At 49.2% G+C, this 19,403-nt stretch overlaps 1 protein-coding gene across 2 annotated transcripts; it reads right to left on the bottom strand.

Annotated features, from left to right (window-relative positions):
* Nucleotides 1-994: 994 nt before the first annotated feature.
* Nucleotides 995-17,245, bottom strand: Prss36 (serine protease 36). Of its 2 annotated transcripts, none has more exons than XM_032892512.1 (15): nucleotides 17,209-17,245; nucleotides 16,867-16,902; nucleotides 16,608-16,643; nucleotides 15,932-16,094; nucleotides 15,355-15,635; nucleotides 12,596-12,762; nucleotides 5,098-5,347; nucleotides 4,861-4,990; nucleotides 4,270-4,508; nucleotides 4,014-4,181; nucleotides 2,731-2,964; nucleotides 2,476-2,617; nucleotides 1,910-2,175; nucleotides 1,714-1,835; nucleotides 995-1,465 (listed from the first exon to the last, which is right to left on the bottom strand). In XM_032892512.1, the coding sequence occupies exons 1-15, from the start codon at nucleotides 17,243-17,245 to the stop codon at nucleotides 1,187-1,189; spliced, it is 2,550 nt and encodes an 849-aa protein (XP_032748403.1). In that variant the 3' UTR covers nucleotides 995-1,186. The 2 variants fall into 2 exon arrangements, with proteins under 2 accessions (XP_032748403.1, XP_032748402.1); XM_032892511.1 differs by having other exon boundaries at nucleotides 2,731-2,968; nucleotides 4,018-4,181.
* Nucleotides 17,246-19,403: the final 2,158 nt, after the last annotated feature.

Genomic DNA, 19,403 nt, shown 5'->3' with positions numbered 1-19,403 from the left:
ACTTTGGGAGTCACATGCGGTGTGCTCAGGAAAGGAGGCAGGTTCAGTGTTGGGTATAGAGAGCAGGTGGACGTGTGCATTTCCTTGAGGGTCTGGAGAATATCCACTGCGGTACCTAACAGTGAAGGAAAAGCCTTTAACAACATCTACCCTGCTCAGTCTCCCAGGGCCGCCTTCCAGTTTACTCTAGGTTTCCCTTCCTTATTCTCTGCCTGCATAAGAGACTGTAACCCCACCCCCACCCCAACCCTAGCTCTCTGTTTACCCACCAAGACTTCCGCTTGTTCAAACCTCGCTGCTCCTCTGACCGCCGCCGCCGTTTCTTAGATTACAATCTTTTTTTTTTTTTTTTTTTGGGGGGCTGAGGACCGAACCCTGGGCCTTGCCTAGCAAGCGCTCTACCACTGAGCTAAATCCCCAACCCCGCCGCCGCCGTTTCTTGATCCATAGTCAAGGAGTATTTATCCCACAGGGAGCGCTTGCTGAACTTATTATTTTAGGCTCCCGTTGTCTGCTTTGCCAGGTAGCGAGTAATATGGACTGAATTAACTGTGGGTGGTAGGCACAGAGGTGGGGTTTGCATCTAAGTGGCCCAGATCCTGGGGGCACTGATTAGGACGTGCAAGGAGTCTCTTAAAGGGTGCAGAAGTTCTTGTGTTTGCACATGTACGTTATACATTAGGGTACATATTTGGGGCTAGCTTTCACATCCTAAGGCGTCCTAGTCTGGTACACGCAGAGCCAGGGCTGAGGTATGCTGCAGGTGCTGGGGACACTAATTCCAATGAAGAGGTGACACACAACCAGCTGTCCACCTAACCTCCCCCGCCCAGAGGCAGGAATGAGGGAACAGCTGCCACGTTATAGGGGACACATTTCCCGGGATCCCAAGGCCTGACTCACCAGGAGGGTAGAGCCCTATCCTTGGGGCTTTCCCCTTAGCTCTGAGGTGTTCAGCACCTCTGTAGCCTTAGAGATGCCACAAAGCCATGTGTCTGTATTTACATCTTTATTGTCTGTTCCTCCTCCACCCCCAAGGATTCTTAGATTCAAAGTAGCCAGTACAGAGGTCCAATTATCTGTAAGCTAATGCAGTATGGGTGGAAGAGGCCCTATCCAGGCCTGGGAGCTGGCTGGTTGGGCCACATTCCAACCCTGATGGGTGGTATGAAGAGAAGCCAGGCTCTCAGCAAAGGATCAGTAGAGCCAGTAGGAGGGGCAGAGCAGCAACCTTAGGGGAGCTTGCAGATCCCGCCAAGTCTTGGGGACACGGGTCATTGCCTTCAGGAGACCAGTAGGAGGAGCCACCGAGATGAAGAAAATGGGCTTCTCCCACTGTTTGCGATATCCAGGTTGCTTCAGGGCCAATGGCTGCAAACAGCTCCCGGCTACCTCGAACAGCCATGCCCACGAGAACCCAAGGGCCTCCCTCAGTCTGGCACAGGAGGGGAGGTGCTGAGGTCATCTGCAGAATTGGAGCCAAATGAGTGTTACCCTTCCATCTGGCTCTCTTACCTTCCCTAAGGTCGGGTCACAAAGCACTGCGCATCTCACCCTTAGGAATCCTGGGTCCTGGTCTAAGGTCTAGCTCAGAAATAATACTTGTTCCTATCTGGAACCCAATACCAAGAGATTCCAATTCTATCCAAATTGGGTCTAGTTGCCCAGAACTACCTTTCCCCTCCCTGGTCCAAGATCCCTGGGAACCTGTACCTCACATCTATCCTCTTGCTCCTCTGTATAGAGGACACAGAAGGTTCCAGGAGTCAGAGCGCCCTGATAGAGGCAGTGACAGAGTCGTGGTGTCAAGATGGAGACAGCAGCAGCTACAGGAACTAGAGAGGAGAGAAAGCTGTCAAAGGTTCTGGCCTGAGGTTATTCCTTATTCCTATGACCCAGGGGCTCTCACCTCTGTCCTGTGGGTCCTTCCAGCCCAGAACCCAGCAGCTGGCCCCTGGGGGAACACCCCCTGGGTGTAGGCAGATGGGAAGAGCTGATGGGGAGGGCTCCACCCGAGAATTCAGCTCCAGCAGGGCCAGGGGGGGGCTAAGTCCTGAATGCCGAGGCAGACGGATGCTGACGACAGACCGAGATACCTGGTGGCCCTGAGGGAGGGAGCTGACCCCTGCCAGGCCCAGATATACGTCAATGTAAGGCACTGTTGAGGAGCCCAGCCTGTGAGGATCGGAACCAACCAGTGTCAGAGCCAGCATCCTGGCTTATGTAGGTGGTGAAGTACTTCCCAGCAGAAGAACGACAGAAATGGTCTCCAGGAAGACCCACCAACTGCTCTGTAATTCCTCTCTCTCCTGCGTTTTCAAATCTAACCAAACCAAAGCATCCCAACAAAAACACCCACAGCACTGGATTCCCTGTGCTATGTGAGCCCACACGTGATGCTGTCCTACTACTGAAAGAATCCTTCATCTATCACCTAATTTTCCTCACCTTGCCTCCTTGCTAGGAGAGACCCACCTGAGGATACAGTGAGTGGCTGCTAGCACCCAGCCTGGGGCCACCAGAATCCCCGTGCAGACTCTATCACCAGTCACATGCACCTCCGTCAGCCAGGGCCACAGCACACCAGCTGGAGTGGATTGTGGCCTCAGGCCACAGGCTGGAGAGAGGAGGTAGGTAGCCATGTCAGTGATCCCAAAGCCAGCCCCTGGAAATCGAGCCAGGAACTAAGAATTACCAGGAACTCCTGAAGCCTCACAGACCCCTGCTCACCACCATGCTCAGTGTGTGGGGGACATGTCTGTTTCTCAGTCTCCTCCCCTTCAGGGCCCCAGTCCCAGGTTAGCTGGTCCTCCAGGTAAGCTCCCTGAGTCACATGACTGATCCATAGCCCATGAGTCTGCACTGGGGAAAAGGCTCGGGGTCGGAGACAACCATTTGAGAGGGTTCTGTATCCAGCCAGGAACCACGTCCCCTCCTCACGACACAGAAGGCTCCAACCAGAATCTTTCTGCAGCAAAACAGTATTATTACTTGTATGAGTGCAGGCTGCAGGCCTATAGATCCTAGGCTTCCTGGACTTTCCTGGGATCTTGATTCTCTTTTTCTGCATGAATCCTTTAAGCAAAGTTCCAACACTGATTTGTGTAAAGCTCCAGCCTTCACTTGGCAAGCCCAAATACCTTCTCCCCTAACTCCTCCCCACCCCATTTATTTTCAAGACAGGGTTTCTCTGTGTAGCCCTGGCTGTCCTCAAACTCTGAGATCACCCTCTGCCTCCTGAGTGTTAGGATTAAAGAAGCAGTGCACTTGGTTTCAACCCTCTCTTAAAACTGACAAGCTCGGGGTTGGGGATTTAGCTCAGTGGTAGAGCGCTTGCCTAGCAAGCACAAGGCCCTGGGTTTGGTCCCCAGCTCTGAAAAAAAGAAAAGAAAAAAAAACAACAACAAAAAACAAACAAACAAACAAAAAAACTGACAAGCTCAAGCTCAGGTTGAGGAGATGGCTTAGTCGGTAAAGCACTTGGTTTACAAAGATCCGGGCTTGGATCCCAATAACGTATTTTTAAAAAGAAGGAAGAAGCTGCGCATAGTGGTGCACATTCAAGAGGATATCTGAATTTGTTCAAGGCCAGCCTGGTTCCAAAAAGTTTTTTAAATTTTTAAAATTTTATGTATTTTATTTTATGTGCATTGGTGTTTTGCCTGCACGCGTATCTGTGTGAAGGTGTTAGAGCTTGGAGTTACAGACAGTTGTGAAGCTGCCATGTACGTGCAGAGAATTGAACTGAAGAGTAATCGGTGCACTTAACCACTGAGCCATTCCTCCAACCCCTAAACAGTGAGTTCTAAGACAGCTATGGATACAAAGAGAAAGCCTGTCTCGGGGAGAAAAAAAAAGAAAGAAAGAAAAAAAAAAAAAAAAAAAAAAAAAAAAGAATAGAAATAATAGTTCTGGCACCACGCGGAGCCCAGAACGCCCCGCCCCATCTTAGCTCCTCCCGCCTCCAGCTGGGTCCTGGTCAGGACCGGATTTCCGCAGCGAGTTCCTGCCGCTCACCCAGCAAGCACCCGCCTCTTCCTCCTCCTGGTAGGCGGGGCAAAGCAAGTGCGGCGGGTCTCCTGGCGGCGGCACGGACTCCCCCTGGCGGCCGTACAGGCAGTGACACCACCAGCTGTTCAACAGCTGCGCCTCCAGCTGCGCGCTGGAGCGTGGTGCAGGTTCTGAAAGAGCAGCCAAGGGTTGCTTAGGCCGCGTGGTTTCCGCTCCGCCCACTCCACCCAGTGTGCGCCCCCGCACGGTCTCGCGCACCCCCGTGTCCCCAGCGAGCTAGGCGGCAGCGGCTCCCGGGCAGAAAATAGTGTTCGCGGTGGGGCAGGCACACAGCACTCGGAGCCGCGGTCAGGTTCACGCGCGTCCTCAGCTGCAGTAGCGCCAGGTCTGAAGCGAAGTCCCTGGAAGCGTTCTCGTGTGCCACGAGGCGCACGACCCTCTTCTCCTCCGGACGCGAGGGCAGCAGCACCCGCCAGGTCTCGAAATCGTGGGGAGAGCTGTCAGAGGTGCGAGGTTGCTGGATGGGGAAAGCTGAGGAGCGTGCACATTCCGCATACACGATGCAAACCTAGTTTTCCAGGCTTAGACTGCATCTCCCGGTTGGAATACTATGTCCAACGCTGGAACCCTGCCCCTACTCTGTTATTTTGGTTCTCGAGTTCTGGACCGAACCACCTACCCCGCCCTCGTCAGATTCCCTGGCTTTGTTTGGGTTCAATATTTCCCAAGACTTCACACTACAAACTAGGTACAACTCCCACCCCAGAGGAAGGGCTGAGCCAGTCTTTCAGGCTGATGCGGGAAAGGAGAAAGAGTGCCTGATGTATGGATTCTCACGCACTCACTCACTCCAGAAAGCAGCTGGCGGGTGCCAAGACCCAGCTGTCAGACACCAGAGCTCCATAGCAGGGTGTGGAGCCTGGCACCGTCACCTGGGCCTCCCAGGGCCAGGTCCCGGGCCTCGTAGCCTTCCCGCACTCTAAGAGATGAGAGGCCTGGGTCAGAAGGTCTGCAGAAATCCTTAACCCTGCAGCCTCCACCCCAATTCGTATCCACCCAGCCCGGCTCAGCTCAGGGTCAGTGCACCTGGTTGGGCAAAGGTACAGTTTTCTTCTCTGGGCTCCCAGGGTCCTGACGGGGGCTTCTGGAGCTGGCTGGGAAAGGCAGGCCCAGGTTCTGAACCCATCACGTGTTCCCGAATCCATGACTCATAGTGAGCCACTGCAGTGAAGACTCCAGGGCGGTTCCTCCGTCCACAGCCAAAGCCAAAGCTGGTGATTCCCGCCAGGAACCATCGGCCGCCATCCTCACAGACCAACGGTCCCCCAGAGTCACCCTAATGATAGATGACTCAAGTCAGAGGTTAGTTCAAAAATTCCCACCCCGTTTCAGCCTAACATACAGCCACCTTCTAGAAACCTTCCGTAGCTATCTTCATCTTTGTGTTAGCTACAACTCAATTAGAAGAAAGCCTGGTAAAGCCAAAGCCAACCGACAGCATCCAGTCAAGGCTCAAGAGAATCCCGCCAGTCTCATTCGGAGCTGAATGAGTCTTGTAAATAGTTCACCCCCAAACTGTCCCTGATTTCTAAGGTTTCCGAATTGCAGCTTCCAACGTTTAGTTTTGGGCTGGGTTTGACCCCAGGGTCTCATAAATGCCGAGCTCTGCCCCTTTAAAAAGTATATTGAGGGGGTTGGGGATTTAGCTCAGTAGCAGAGCGCTTAAGCGCAAGGCCCTGGGTTTGGTCCCCAGCTCCGAAAAAAAGAAAAAAAAAACAAACAAGTATATTGAGGAAGCCTGGAGGTGGTGTTGTACACTTTTAATCCTAGCACTCGGGAGGAAGAAGTAGACAGATCTCTGAGGTCACTTGAACTACAAAGTGAATTCCAGGGCAGTTTCGAAAATAAATGAATAAATGAATTAATAAGTAAGTAAATAAATCAAGTACTGAGGGGCATTGCTCACCTGGGAAAATGCTTGCCTTGCAAATTTAAAGACCCAAGTTCCAACTCCATAACCCATGTAAAAGTGTGGTGACCTGAGCTTGTAGATCTATAGAGAGGCTTAGACAGCCAGTCTAGCGTAATTGGTGAGCCCATGGCCAATGAGAGACCCTGTCTTAAAGGAGGTAGACTGTATGCCTAATGACACCGGAGGTTGTCCTCTGCCTGCACACCTGTGTGCACACACACACACACACACACACTGAAGTCAAGGTGCATACCTATAGTCCTAACACTTGGGAGGTGAAAGGATCAGGACTCACTGACAGTTACTCTTAGGCTAACCTGAGCTCCATGAGATTGTCTCCAAACAAATAAACAAAAAATGGCTAAAGGCCATATTGAAACGCACACACAATAAATAAATGTAAAAACAAATGAGAGGTACTAGCTGAAGAAGCCCCAGGTAGCACTAGGCAAATATGCTGGCTCCGAGAGCATGTATGGTGCCTGTATCTGTATGCCGCTGCTATTCAAGAGGCTGAGGCCGGAGGGTCACTTAAGTTCAGGAGTCAAAGCCCACCTTGGGCAACAGAAAGATCCTGGTTATGAATGATGGATAAATGAGCAAACAAGTAAATATATTAAGAATGGGGAGTGTGGGGCTGGAGAGATGGCTCAGTGGTTAAGAACACCCGACTGCTCTTCCAGAGGCCCTGAGTTCAATTCCCAGCAACCACATGGTGGCTCACAGCCATCTGTAATGCGATCTGATGCCCTCTTCTGGAGTGTCTGAAGACAGTGACAGTGTACTTAATACATGAAATAAATAAATCTTAAAAAAAAAAAAAAAAAAAAAAAAAAAAAAAAGTTTCCCCCCCCACAGCCCAAATTTTGGAGCTTTTGGCCCCCAAAAAAAAAAAAAAAAAAAAAAAAAAAAAAAAAGAATGGGAGTGTGAAGCCAAATGAGGAAGACTAACTTCAGCAGACACACAAAGGATTGGAGTGGCCATGTTATCCTGTGGTGTCTGTTCTGTAACCCAGCTCAGGAGTCACAAAGTCTGCAGCAGGTGGTAAAGAGCACTGGCTACTCTTCCCAGAGGACCCAACTATCTGTAACTACAGTTCCAGGGAATCTGATGCCCTCTTCTGACGGCCTTGTGCACCAGTCATGCACAGACATACATGCCAGCAAACACTGATACATATAAAATAAATTCTAAACGTGTTTAAGAGTGTCTGGGAGAGGGGCTGGAGAGATTCAGAGGACTGCTCTTTCAGGGTCCTGAGTTCAAATCCCAGCAACCACATGGTGGCTCACAACCATCTGTACTCTGATGCCCTCTTCTGTCTGTTCTTCAATAAATAAATCTTTAAAAAAAAAAAAAAAAAAAAAAAAGAGGACCCAGGTTCGATTTCACTCACTGTCTGTTCTTCAAGGACCCAGGTTCATTTCCATCCATAGCAACTCCCAACTGTCTATAACTCTGGTTCCAGGGGATCTGCTGCCCTCACACAGACATATATAAAGGCAAAACATCAAATGTACATTAATTAAATGAATAAAATATTAAAACAAGGAAGGCTCAACATTTTGTAGAGCTATGCTACCCAGAATAGTAGTTAGCAGCCCAAAGCAACTATGTTTTTTAAGATTGATTTCAGTGTTTTATGATTGTGATGTATGTTTTGCCTACATGTATTTTTGTGTACCATAAGTGTGTGTGGTGTCTGTGGCGGTCAGAAAAGTGGGTTGGATCCCTGGAACTGGAGTTGCAGAGGTTGTAATGGTCCTGGAAATTGAACTCTGGCCCTCTGCAAGGGCAGCAAATGCTCTTAACCACAGACAGCCCTTCTGCTCTGATCATTTAAGTTTAGATTCGGTTTTAATTTCTCAGGCCCCCAGCCCCCTTCCTCCCTCTGTTTTGTTTTAGTTGAGATAGGTCTCATGGAGCCCCGGCTGGCTTCAGAGTCACGGTGTTGCTGAATTTGGTCCTTCTGCTTCTACTGCCTCATTCGTGAGTTCCGGGGCTATAGGCGCACACATCATAGCTGTGGTGCTGGCTGCACTAAGCACTCTACACCTGAACTATGTCCCCAGTGCTTCTTTCTCCATGTTGTCTTTTTTTCTTGCTGGAGAGGAAGAGAAGGAGAGGGAGAACGTGTCTGAGGTTCCAGGAATTGAACTTAAGCCACTTGTGTGGCAAACACTTATCCCCTCTGAACCATCTCATGGGCTTCTTTTTATTAAAATTTATTTACTTATTTTGCATTTTATCATTATTATGTGTTGTGGGAGGAGCCATGGGTCTACAGCACATGTGTAGAAATCAGAGAATAGCTATGGTTGTCTCTCTTCTTCCACCTTTAGTTCCAGGGATGAGACTTGGGTTGCCAGGTTTCTGAGGTAAGACCTACCTGTCTTCCTGCCTTCTGTCCCTGCTCATCCACCCCAACAAGGTCTTGCTATATAGTTCAGCATGGCCTTGAACTTGTGATCTTATGCCTCAGTCTTCCAAGTGCTAGGATTACAGCCTGGGGCTCCATGTGCAGCTTTACCTTCCTTTATTTTTCCCTTTCACACACATTTCACATGCCCAATAGATAGATATGACTAGCAGCTAATGTACTGGGCAAGTCACATTTTCCATTTTTTTTTCTTTTTTTCGGAGCTGGGGACCGAACCCAGGGCCTTGTGCTTGCTAGGCAAGTGGTCTGCCATGAGCTAAATCCCCAACCCCACACATTTTCCATTTTTAAGACAGGGTCTTACTATATAGACCTAGCTGACCTTGAACTCTAGGATCTGCCACCCTCTGCCTCCTAAGTGCAGATTACACACATATGCCACAATGTCTGGCTTTCTCTTTTTAGATTTCTATTTATTAATTTATGTATTGTGCGTGCATGCTCAAGTGCCATGGCCAGGGAGTAGAGGTCAAAGAGCAACACTCAATACTCAGCTCTCTTCACCCTGTGGGTCCAGGAGTGGCACTCTGGCTGTCAAGCTGGACAGTGAGAACCATCCTCAGAAAGTTCAATGAACACCACAGCCAGGGATAGTCAAAGAACTCAAGAAGCTACACATAAGGAGAATACACTACCCAATCAGAAAAGGGACCACCAAACAGAGTGTTCTCAAGAGAAGGAACACAAAAAACTACTAAACATTTTCAAAAGTGTTCAACATGATTGGCAATCAGGGAAATGCAAATTAAAACTCCTTTGAGATTCCATCTCACCCCACTCAGAATGAGTATTTCCACAAAAAGAGATGACAGCAAATGCTGGCAAGGGTGTGGGGAGATGTGAACACTGATCCATTATTGGTGGGAGTGAAATTTCGAAAATCCACTATAGAAATCAGTATGGAGGTTTCTCAAAAGGCTAAGAGGTCCTGGACATATGTCCAAAGGACTCCAGGCTCTCCTACAGAGAGACCTGCTGTCCATGTTCACTGATGTTCCATCCACAGTAGCTAGAAAATGGAACCAGCCTAGATGTCCCCTCAACTGATTAATGACTAATGAAAATGTGGTAACTGTACACAATAGAATTTTATTCAACTGTAAATAAAAGAGGAAATTTGGGGCTGAAGAGATGGCTCAGTGGTTAAGAGCACTGACTGCTCTTCCAGAGGTCCTGAGTTCAATTCCCAGCAACCACATGGTGGCTCACAACCATCTGTAATGAGGTCTGATGCCCTCTTCTGGTGTGTCTGAAGAGAGTGACAGTGTACTCACATTAAATAAATAAAATAAAATAAATAAATAAATAAAATTCGCAGGAAAGTGGGTGGAACAGCAAAATACTATACAAAGTGAGGCTATGCAAGCTCAGAAAAGATAAGTGACACTTATTCTTTCTCATCTATAGATCTGAGCTTCAAATGTCTACATTGCTATGTTTAATTAGAATGGCCGTAGTAGTCAGGAAGCTTGAACAGGTTCATGAGAGGGAGGGAAGAAGCCTGAAGGGGTGAGGGCCTAGAAGAACACATGTGCTTCTAGGGTACTGGGGAGGGTACTGGGGGATTGAAGGGTTAAGTTGGGATAGGGATGGGGGGACAGGAGAAAGGAGAACGTGGGGTAAGTTAATCAAAACTAAAGGTATACAGAAAACCTTTATGGAAACACATATATAAGAACATAACAGCTTGTTCTAGAAGAGTGAGTGTTCTAGGCCAGCCAAGAATATGTAGTAAGACACTGTCAAAAAATAAAAAAAAGTATATGTGTGTGTATATCTGTAATTTTAAAAGGGGTTTGAATACATGTTGACAGTGCTTCCCCAATAAGCCTTACACTATTAAATCAAAATCTCAGTGTCAAGCATGGCACACTAAGGAACATACTATAGGAACAACTCCCCATGAGTTGTTGGTCAGGGAAGCCCCAGAGGCTCCCAAAACAACACAGACTGTTGCCATTGCTCTTGATTGCCAACCATAGATGGTAAGACTATTGCAGAAACAACACACTTCAGTTGCAGCATACAGAGAAATTAACCTGGAACCAACCAGAAAACTTCTTCCCTGGTGGCTGGCTTTCACAGTCTGTGGACGTGCTATGGAACCTGGTGGGGCATCCGAGCCATCAATACTATTGCCCAACAGTGACTCCCGAATGCTACAATATGAACCTGACAGGCAAGATGTGCCCATGATAAACAGTGGTGTGGAGGTCACGGACGTAACCGCCTGCTTTCTGATTGGCTATCTGAGGAATCCACAGGAAGGATTCTCTCCTTGCTAATGTAAACCATGGAGTCATGGGCCCTAGCAGGTAATCTACTACTTTACAACTATTGTTTTCCTACATATTGTTAAACTGCCTTCTAAATATTTATGTTTACACCCAGAGATCAGTGCAGCTCTGGACCTTGGTCAGGAAGCTTCTCTCTGCAGTGGGCATCAGTTAAATGCAGACATGTAACTGGCCAGAGTGCTGAGGCTAGGTGACCACTGAGGGCTTACCACTAGGTGGAACACGTGTATCAACACCCCCTGAATGTTCCATCAAACTAATGGAGTCAGCCAGCATTTCAGCACAGCACTAACTGGACTCAAGTAATTTGTAAAAATAAAGAGACGATATAGAGATAGGTGTGGAAGGGGTGTTGCAGGTATCTGCCAGGAGAAGTGGGGGGAGTTCCGTGTGGATATAATCAATGTACATTGTATACATGTATGAAATTGTCTAAAATCAATAAAAGATATTCAGGGTGAGGGAAATCAAGTATCAGAGCTGGAGAGATGCCTCCAGTTTTTGGAAATCTGGTGCCCTCCTCTGGCCTCTACAGGCACTGCACACATGTAATACTCAACAGGTAAAACACTCAAACACGTAAATAATAATAATAAAATAAATACACATAAATAAAATAAATAAAATCTAAAATTCTAGGAGACTGATTATGCCTATGGGTCCTGGAACCTCAGAACTATCTACTTCGTATCCACACTCCTACCAGGAATGCTGGGTTAATTTCTCAAAAAAGTTGTTTCAAATATACTGTATAGGCCATCAGCCAATTATCTGGAAAATTCCCTCTGTGAAGAATTAATTTTATTATTCCCAATAATTATATGTTAGGTACCTACTAAGCAACAAGTGTCGTGCTATAGGCTAGGTTTTAGAATAAGAAAAATAATAGCTAATAGTTTTTTAGATCTTAGGTCATTAATTATGGTAATAATACACTTGATGTATTATTGTCATCTTCCAGATATGGAGTCTGAACATTGAGCAAAGTTGAATATCTAAGAGCTGGTGGTGCTGGACTTGTGAAGAGAATGGAGGGCGGGCGTCCTGAGCGAGCGGAGTCCTGAGTGTACTGTTGACAGGGATGAGGCCAGATCAAGGACTCCAAGGCTTTGGAACCATGAGGTAGTGGCAAAGCTGTGTCCCATGTGGGCCATGCTCAAGATGGCTGGCGAGGCTCAACTCGGGAGTCCGAAACAATTGATCAGTGTGTGTAAAGACTAGAAATTGCAGCTTCCTCTGAGAAGTTTGCAGCCCCAGACTACTGGTCTATGGGATCTCCCGCTGAGGCTAGCTAAACCTTGCCACGGTGAACACCTCGAAGTTTCTGCTGTAGTGGGAACCTAACCCCAGTTTTGCTGTATGTGTGTCTGTCCTTTCTTCCTTCTCTCACTAGCCCTAATCTGGGCTACACAACCCCTGCCTCATGGGATGCAGGGGTAGATAGCACTGACACTTGGGAACCTGGGGCTTTACTGCATCAGACTCCCAAGGGTAACAGGTACATGTTGAGTCCTAGCTTCCATCCATCTATCATCTCTATGCCAGTCCTACTCATTGAGACGCTTCTGTTCAGTTGTGAGATACAGTCTCATGTAGCCTAGGCTGACCACTGTGTAGCTCAGACAGGCCCTGAGCCTGGCCTCTCCTCTACTTACCAAGTGCTGAGGTTACAAGTGCTTCCTGCTATGCCAGGCACTACTGACTGTCTTTGGGTTTTTGTTTTGTTGCCAGAGATTGAATCTAGCACCTCCTAGGTGCTAGGCACATACTGTAACCATGAGCGGTACTCCCCAGACCAGATTCCATAGAAGATGAGGCTCAAATTTTCATCTACTCCTTAGGTGCTTCCTATGGCTTAGGAGACCTCTCCTTACCTGGCAGGTGTCCCTTCGTCCCTCTGGATAGCCAGCACACAGCATTCCTGGCAACAGCTGCAAAGTCAGGTTGAAAGGGCCAGGCCGACTGTAGAGACATTGACAGGCAGCCTCTCCCAGCAACTTTAGCTCCACTTCCTGTAGAACCCAGGGGACAGGTAGAGGGTCTGAGGGCAGAACCAGAGAAGAGAACTGTGAGTTAGGTATGAAACGCTCATCTCTCCAGACCTTTGCTGCGTAGGTATTTCCATCAGCATGCCTCTACTGAGTCTGAAGAGGTAGCTCAGTCTGTAGGCTGCTTGCTAACATTCACAAAGCCTGTGCTCCATCTCCAGAACTGAGAAAACCAGGTGTCCTGCGCATGCCTGTAATCCCAGAACTTGGGAACGAGAAGAGGAGATTCAGAAACTCAAGATTATCACCAGCGACATAGCAAGTTCAATGCTAGTTTGGGCTATGTGAGGCCCTGCCTTGGGGGAAAGAAAACATGGCAACCTGTCCTACCACTCTCTTTTTCTTTTCTATTTTTTAAACAAAGCAAAGATGAGTGGTTATAGCACATGCTTTTAATTCATTAATTTTTTTTTTTTTTTGAGCTGAGGACAAAACTCAGGGCCGTGCACTTGCTAGGCAAGCACTCTACCACTGAGCTAAATCCCCAACCCTGGCCTACCACTTACATCACACCATCTGCTGCTCCTCTCTAAGTCCTGTTCTTATGTTTGGCCCCTGTAAGCAGCCAGTGAGAGCGGTTACAGATGCTACAGGTTGTGTACTTACAAGGTTCCCACCCAGACAACAATGTGTATATGTCAGAGCTAAGAATATCAAGCTTTCAACCCTGCTGTCAATGGGTATCTGTTCAAACACAAGGCAATCTTTACACAAAGATACCACGTATACTAGATATGGTCTTGTATCCATGTACCAAACACAGAAACTGGACTTTAGGATAAGAATCTGAGTGTTAGCCAGGCATGGTGGCACAGCAAATCTCTTAGTTCAAGGCCAGCCTGATCTACAAGGTGAGTTCCAGGACAGTCAGGGTCACACAGAGAAACCCTGTCTTGAAAGACAAACACAAAAAAGCAAAATCACAACAACAAAAAGAATCTGGGCGTCATCTCTGTCCCCGTTTTAAAAGATTATTTTATGTATATGAGTGTTTTGCCTGATTGCATGTACATCACATGTGTTCCTAGCATGTGCGTACAAAGGTCAGAGAAGGGCACAGGATAGCCTGGAAATGTAGTTATGTGGAGTTACATTTGGTTGGGAGCTGCCACGTGGGTACTGGGAACCAAATCTGGGTTCCTTGCCACAGCAGTAACTCCTTTTTAAACTGCTGAGCCTTCTCTCCAGCCTCCCTGACGCCCTTTAAACTCACCTTCCCCGCTTAGCTCCCAAGATGTCCCGCTTGTCTCTGTATTCTCAGTGTAATCCAGGCAGCATAAGCTGGGGCCTCCTGACTGGTCAGTTTCCTAATTCACTTCCAGGAGTAAATGGATGCTGCAGGCTCACGCTGGGGCCCCAGTGCTAAGTGGGGACTCCGGGTGTATATTATCACTTCTGGCTGCTACCTTTGTTGTCGCTGTTGTTGTTATTGACACAGGGTCTCACTGTGTAGCCTAGCTGTTCTAGAATTCACTACGTAGGACATTCTGACTTTGAACCCTGAGATTCATCTGCCTCTGCCTCTTAGAGTGCTGAGATTAAAAGGTATGCACCACTGCAGCCAGCCCAGGTGCTACTTTCAGTGAAAAGACTCGGGAGCCAGAGAGGGAAAGGGAACGTGAAGAGGTCCTTCCAGACTCACTGGAATCCTGAGAGGTCAAGCAAACTCTGGCTGAACCTGCCCTTGAAGCTCAGCTGGGGAAGTCTCGGGGTGATCTGGGGACCTTGGTAGCGCCCTTACTACCAAGGCATTACTCTGTCCTTCAGTCTCAGCGTTACTTTAAGATCTTCTATATCCAGCCTCAGCAGCCTGTGAGCTTTGCCGGACACTCAGTGTAGCGCCCCGGGTTTTCCCCAGGGCCCTCAGGTTGGCCTTGATTAGCACATTCGCTCTTCACACAGCCTCCTTCCCAGAAATCTCCTGCTCTGAAGGCCCATGGTCAGGACGCTCTGGCTCTTTCCACAGACTTCCTGGGTGCTCATGATCACCATTGCTCGTCGGAACCCCTGCAAGTCGCAGCTGTAGCATCTCCTCCACAATTCCCTTCCTAAAACCCCTGGCGAAGTCTGACCAAAGCACACATAGAATAGCTATGGGTGTATTTACTAGCGACAAAGTGACACCGAGTAATAGGGGTGATAGAAAATGGAAAAGCAGTCTGCCCTCCTCCGACACACTGTGCTAGGCACTGCTGATAGGCTTTACTTGGGTTTTCTCCACCGAGCCACCCAACACCCCGGGAGCTGTTTCCTTCTTTTCACAGGAGGAAATGTGCAAGGGGGAATGCTTTGTCTAAAAGAGCTGGACTGGAACCCGAATCTAACCTAAATCCAAAAGAGAAAAGAAAGAAAGAACGAAAGAAAGAAAGAACGAACTGAGAGAAAAGGTGAGACCAGGAATGAGGCAACGTCGGGACAGAGGAGGGTACTTAAAAGGAGGTTAGGAATTTTCCGTGGATCAGAACCAAATCTCCTAAGCTCCGCCTGGGTCCCACTCTTTCGACTCAGCTTCCGAGGCAGCAACCCACCAGAGGACCCAGCTTTCAGGACCCACACTTGCAAGGGCGGTGGTGTGCCCCACTTACCAGACTCCTGGACGTCTCCCCAACCAGTGGCCCAGCAGGCAGTTCCGTGAGCGAAGAGGTGTGAGGCACGAGGCAGGCAGACTGGCTTCACAGAGGGGCCCAGCTTGGCTGGCGAGGTCAGGCGCAGCAGAGCCAAGTCAGCGCCCAGTTCCACTCTGCTGTAGTTGTCCGGTACCAGGATGGTGGCCACTGAGCGCATGTGCGCTCCTTCCAGGGGCCCGTCCTGGGAGTGCACGCCCAGCAGGACTGACCATTCGTCCGCAGGCTCCAAGGTCCCATTCCTGCTCCAGTGCCGGGAAGGGAAGGAGTCAGTCCTTGGGGCTGAGGACTCAAAGCCCACAGGGAGCTAGGGTCAGTAAGAACCCAGGGAGAGAGCAGATCGAGATTTGGGGCTGATACCATGGAGGTTGAAAGGGTCAAATAGGACTTGGAGATGTCAGTGGGAGCATTGGAAAGATTTCTATTCCAGGGTATTCAGCCTGGACAGCATGGCATGGCCAAGCGGAAGGATAAGCAGGGAAGGTTGAGCTGCAGGTCGGCGTTAGCGGTAGAGAACCTGGACAAAGACTGTACTCACGTCACGAAACAGTGAGCAGCGGAGAGGACCCAGGAAGGGGCGATGAGGGAGCCCCCGCAGATGTGGCCCCCACCGTGATGCAGGCTCACCTGCCATGGCCAAGTGCCAGGATGCGCGTCGGAGCCCCCCACGATGCGGGAAGAGGGCTCAGGGCGGCCGCAGTCTGGAAGAGATTCCTGGAAGTCAAGCTCTGTTAGGGTCCTTCTCCTCCCCTAACCTCTGGTACTCCAGAAAACCCTGATAACTCCGGGTGGCCGGGAGCCTGAAGCTCCATCCACCCGTTCAGTTTGCCTTCTGAACATGAGCAGGGCACAGATGGAGTGCCCGGGCACTTCCAATTCACTCATGGCCTAGCCAGTTTGAAACTTCTTTAGGATTCAAGACAGCCTTTAGTCCCAGTGCTCAGGAGGCAGAGGCAGGTGGGTCTCTGGGAGTGCGAGGTTAGCCTGGCCTACAGAATGAGTTTCAGGATAGCCAGGACTGTAGAGAGAGATCCTGTCTCAAAAGCAAAGCAAAGCAAAACAAAATAAAAACAAGCAAGAAAAAAAAAAGAAAGAAAGAAAGAAAAGAAAAGGAAAGAAAAATAAAACCACCCCAAACCGAAACCAAACCAAACCAAACAACAACAACAACAACAAGAATAAAGGGGCAACTCATGCTCATGCCTCTCTCTTACCTAGGTCTTCGAATTCTCCTTGGGTAGGACTGACTGCTGGAAGACAAGACAGAGGGAGGGAGAGAGGAGAGAGGAGAGAGAGAGAGAGAGAGAGAGAGAGAGAGAGAGAGAGTCCTTACTTCAACCCCGACACTGTCAGCGCCCATCTTCCTGCCCTTACCAGGCTTTTGCTGCCCTCACCCCCAGTTCCCTCTTTCCGCCCTTTGACCTGCCTACCCTGAGGCAACTGAACCTAACTGTCCCCATCCCTCAGTCTTACCCGAGTCCTGGAAGGCTCCTGGGGTGGGACTGACCGCTGAGAAGACAAGGTGGGGGGTGAGGAAAGTCTGGAGAGATGATGCACTTAGGTGTGGCTGTCCCCCTCCATCCGATTTTACCTCCCCATGACACCCAGGCTTCCTTCCCCTTCCCCCACGCACAGTCTCTCGGGCTCCTGGTATGGCCCTCCCTTCCTTTGGCCGCCCTCTCCTTCTTCCTCTGACACCCTGCTTCTCTGCCTACTCTGACATCTCACTGCCATAAAGGATGCAGGGTGTGGCCCCTGCTTTCCAGCCCTAGGGTTGGTATCCAGGCTTCGTAAAGCCCCGTCCTCTGAACTTACCCAGGATTACAACTGGGAGGAACAGGTGTGGGGACATGGTCTACTAAAGTCAGCTGGAGGCACACAGGCGGGTAAGAGGTTGCTTCCTGCCACCACACTGTCACCAATATGTTGCTGGTTCCTCCTGATGGTCCCAGGAGTAGCCCCACCCTCCCTGGCTAGAGCCCATCTGTGGGAATCTGAGAGGATCTGGGGCTGAAAGGGGAAAGTAGGGAGCTCAAAGGCCCCACCCAGAACTCTGGTGCATCTCACATAACTGGCAGTTCAGAGTGGAAGTAGGGAGGTGTCCTGGAGCTAGGACACCTGTTGGATGTGGGAGAGATGAGCAGAGAGCCCCACAAGTTAAACCAAATAAGGTGACTGTGGTGGAGTGCCCTGGGTCTGTGAAGCAGCAGGATGGGGCTGTGCAGTAGCCCTTGGCATGACTCACCTGAGACCTCACCCTTGACTGGGGTGTGGTTTCCCCAGTGGCTTGGCCTTTTCTTCTCACACAGCTCTGGTTACTGGAGTTACTGGCCAGGCCTGGGACAGGAACTCTAGGGAATTCAATTCCATCCTAACAAAGGGATCACAGACTCTGCCTTGTCCAGTAAGGCCTGGGGGTACCAGAGAGGACTAAACAGCCTGGCAAAGCTGAAAACATCCCACCGCCCTCTGTGCTGAGGTGGTAGGCTCTCAATACCATCCTTTGCTTGGTCTTTGTGTGACTTAGAAAAGCCACCCAGCCTCTTGGTATTCTGTTTATCATTAGGAGCCTGTTTAAGAAATGTAAGCACTAGGGGCTGGGGATTTAGCTCAGTGGTAGAGCGCTTGCCTAGCGAGCAAAAGGCCCTGGGTTCGGTCCCCAGCTCCAAAAAAAAGAAAAAAAAAAAAAAAAAGAAATGTAAGCACTGGGTGTGGAGGTCCCTGTGATCTCAACACTGCGAAGGCTGAAGGCACTCCAGTCCACATGTACTAGACTACATAGAGCTGGAGCTGGGATCAACTGTTAGGATTGTTTGCTGCTCTTCCAGAGGTCCTGGGTTCAGTTCCCAGAATCCACAACACCAGCTCACAACCTCCTGTAACTTCAGCCCTAGATTTGGAACCTTCCTTTGGCCTCTCTGTGGGTAATAGCACACACATGGCCTAGAGATGGGGAGGGGAGGGAAGAGGGGGAGAGGGAGGGGGGAGGAAAAGGGAGAGGGAGAAACAAAGGGAAGGCACATGGTTGGATTGAATATATAGCTCAATTAGTAAAACGTTTGCCTAGAATGCAGGAATTCCTGGGCTTGATCCCCAGGTTTACATAAAGCAGGCATGGTGGTGAATGTGTGTGTTCTTAGCACATGGGAAAGCTGCAGTTTCAGAAGCTCAGGGTCAGGCTGGAGAGATGGCTCAGTGGTTAAGAGCATTGATTGCTCTCCCAGAGGTCCTGAGTTCAAATCCCAGCAACCACATGGTGGTTCACAACCATCTGAAATGGGATCTTCTGATGTTTCTGAAGACAGCTACAGTGTACTTACATATAATAAATCAATCTTTTTTAAAAAGACATTCAAGGTCATTTTTAGCTACATTAGGAATTTGAGGCCAGCCTGGGCTATATACATACGACTTTGTCTCAACAAACAAACGAATATGACTCTGCTTAGAGGAAGTGAGTGTTTGAGGAAAGAGCTTTTGGCTTGTGTGGGTAGACTTGAAGAAAACCACACAAGATGAGGAAGCACTAGCTGCAGTAATGGAGAGCCCTGGGGCTGCTGACTTGCTGGGTAAGAACAAATGCTTTGTGAGCACGAGGACCTAAGATTGAATCCTCAGAACCTGTGTAAAAAGTTAGGCACAGCTGCCCTTGGAACAAGACAGATGCCAAGGGCTCAAGGACTAGTCAGCCAAAACAGTGAAGCTCTGGTTCTATGAAGGCTCTGGTTCTGTTTCAAGGGAACAAGATGGAGAGTGGTAGGGGAAAGTGGCAACGAGGGAGCCCTTGCTGCCTTGCCCCAAAGAAGGAGAAGGAAAGAAGGAAGGGGACAGAGAAGGAGTGGAGAGCAGTTTCTGGCACCCAAGAAGAGCTATGTCTGTGCAAAGAGCCAGCCAATAGAAGCTGCAGTCCCCAGTAGAAAAGTGTGACCTTCATCCCCATCAGGGAGAAGCCTGGAGGAAAACAGTCAGAAAGAGACGCGACCTCACTGTAGTGGTGCACACCCATGATC

The sequence above is a fragment of the Rattus rattus genome, chromosome 2 (genome assembly GCF_011064425.1).
Source record: "Rattus rattus isolate New Zealand chromosome 2, Rrattus_CSIRO_v1, whole genome shotgun sequence".
Classification (NCBI taxonomy): Eukaryota; Metazoa; Chordata; class Mammalia; order Rodentia; family Muridae; genus Rattus; species Rattus rattus.
The sequence above is the reverse complement of the archived record's forward strand: the minus strand, read 5'-3'. Positions and strand labels throughout refer to the sequence as shown.

What these genes read in the sequence shown, in the direction of transcription:
- Prss36 (XM_032892512.1), bottom strand. Translation starts at nt 17,245, where the DNA reads ATGTCCCCACACCTGTTCCTCCCAGTTGTAATCCTGG. An exon ending in GCTGCTCACTGTTTCGTGAC is followed by an intron (nt 15,636 to 15,931) that starts GTGAGTACAGTC and finishes GCACTGGAGCAG; the next exon opens with GAATGGGACCTTGGAGCCTG. An exon ending in CCCACACACTGAGCATGGTG is followed by an intron (nt 2,618 to 2,730) that starts GTGAGCAGGGGT and finishes TCCTCTCTCCAG; the next exon opens with CCTGTGGCCTGAGGCCACAA.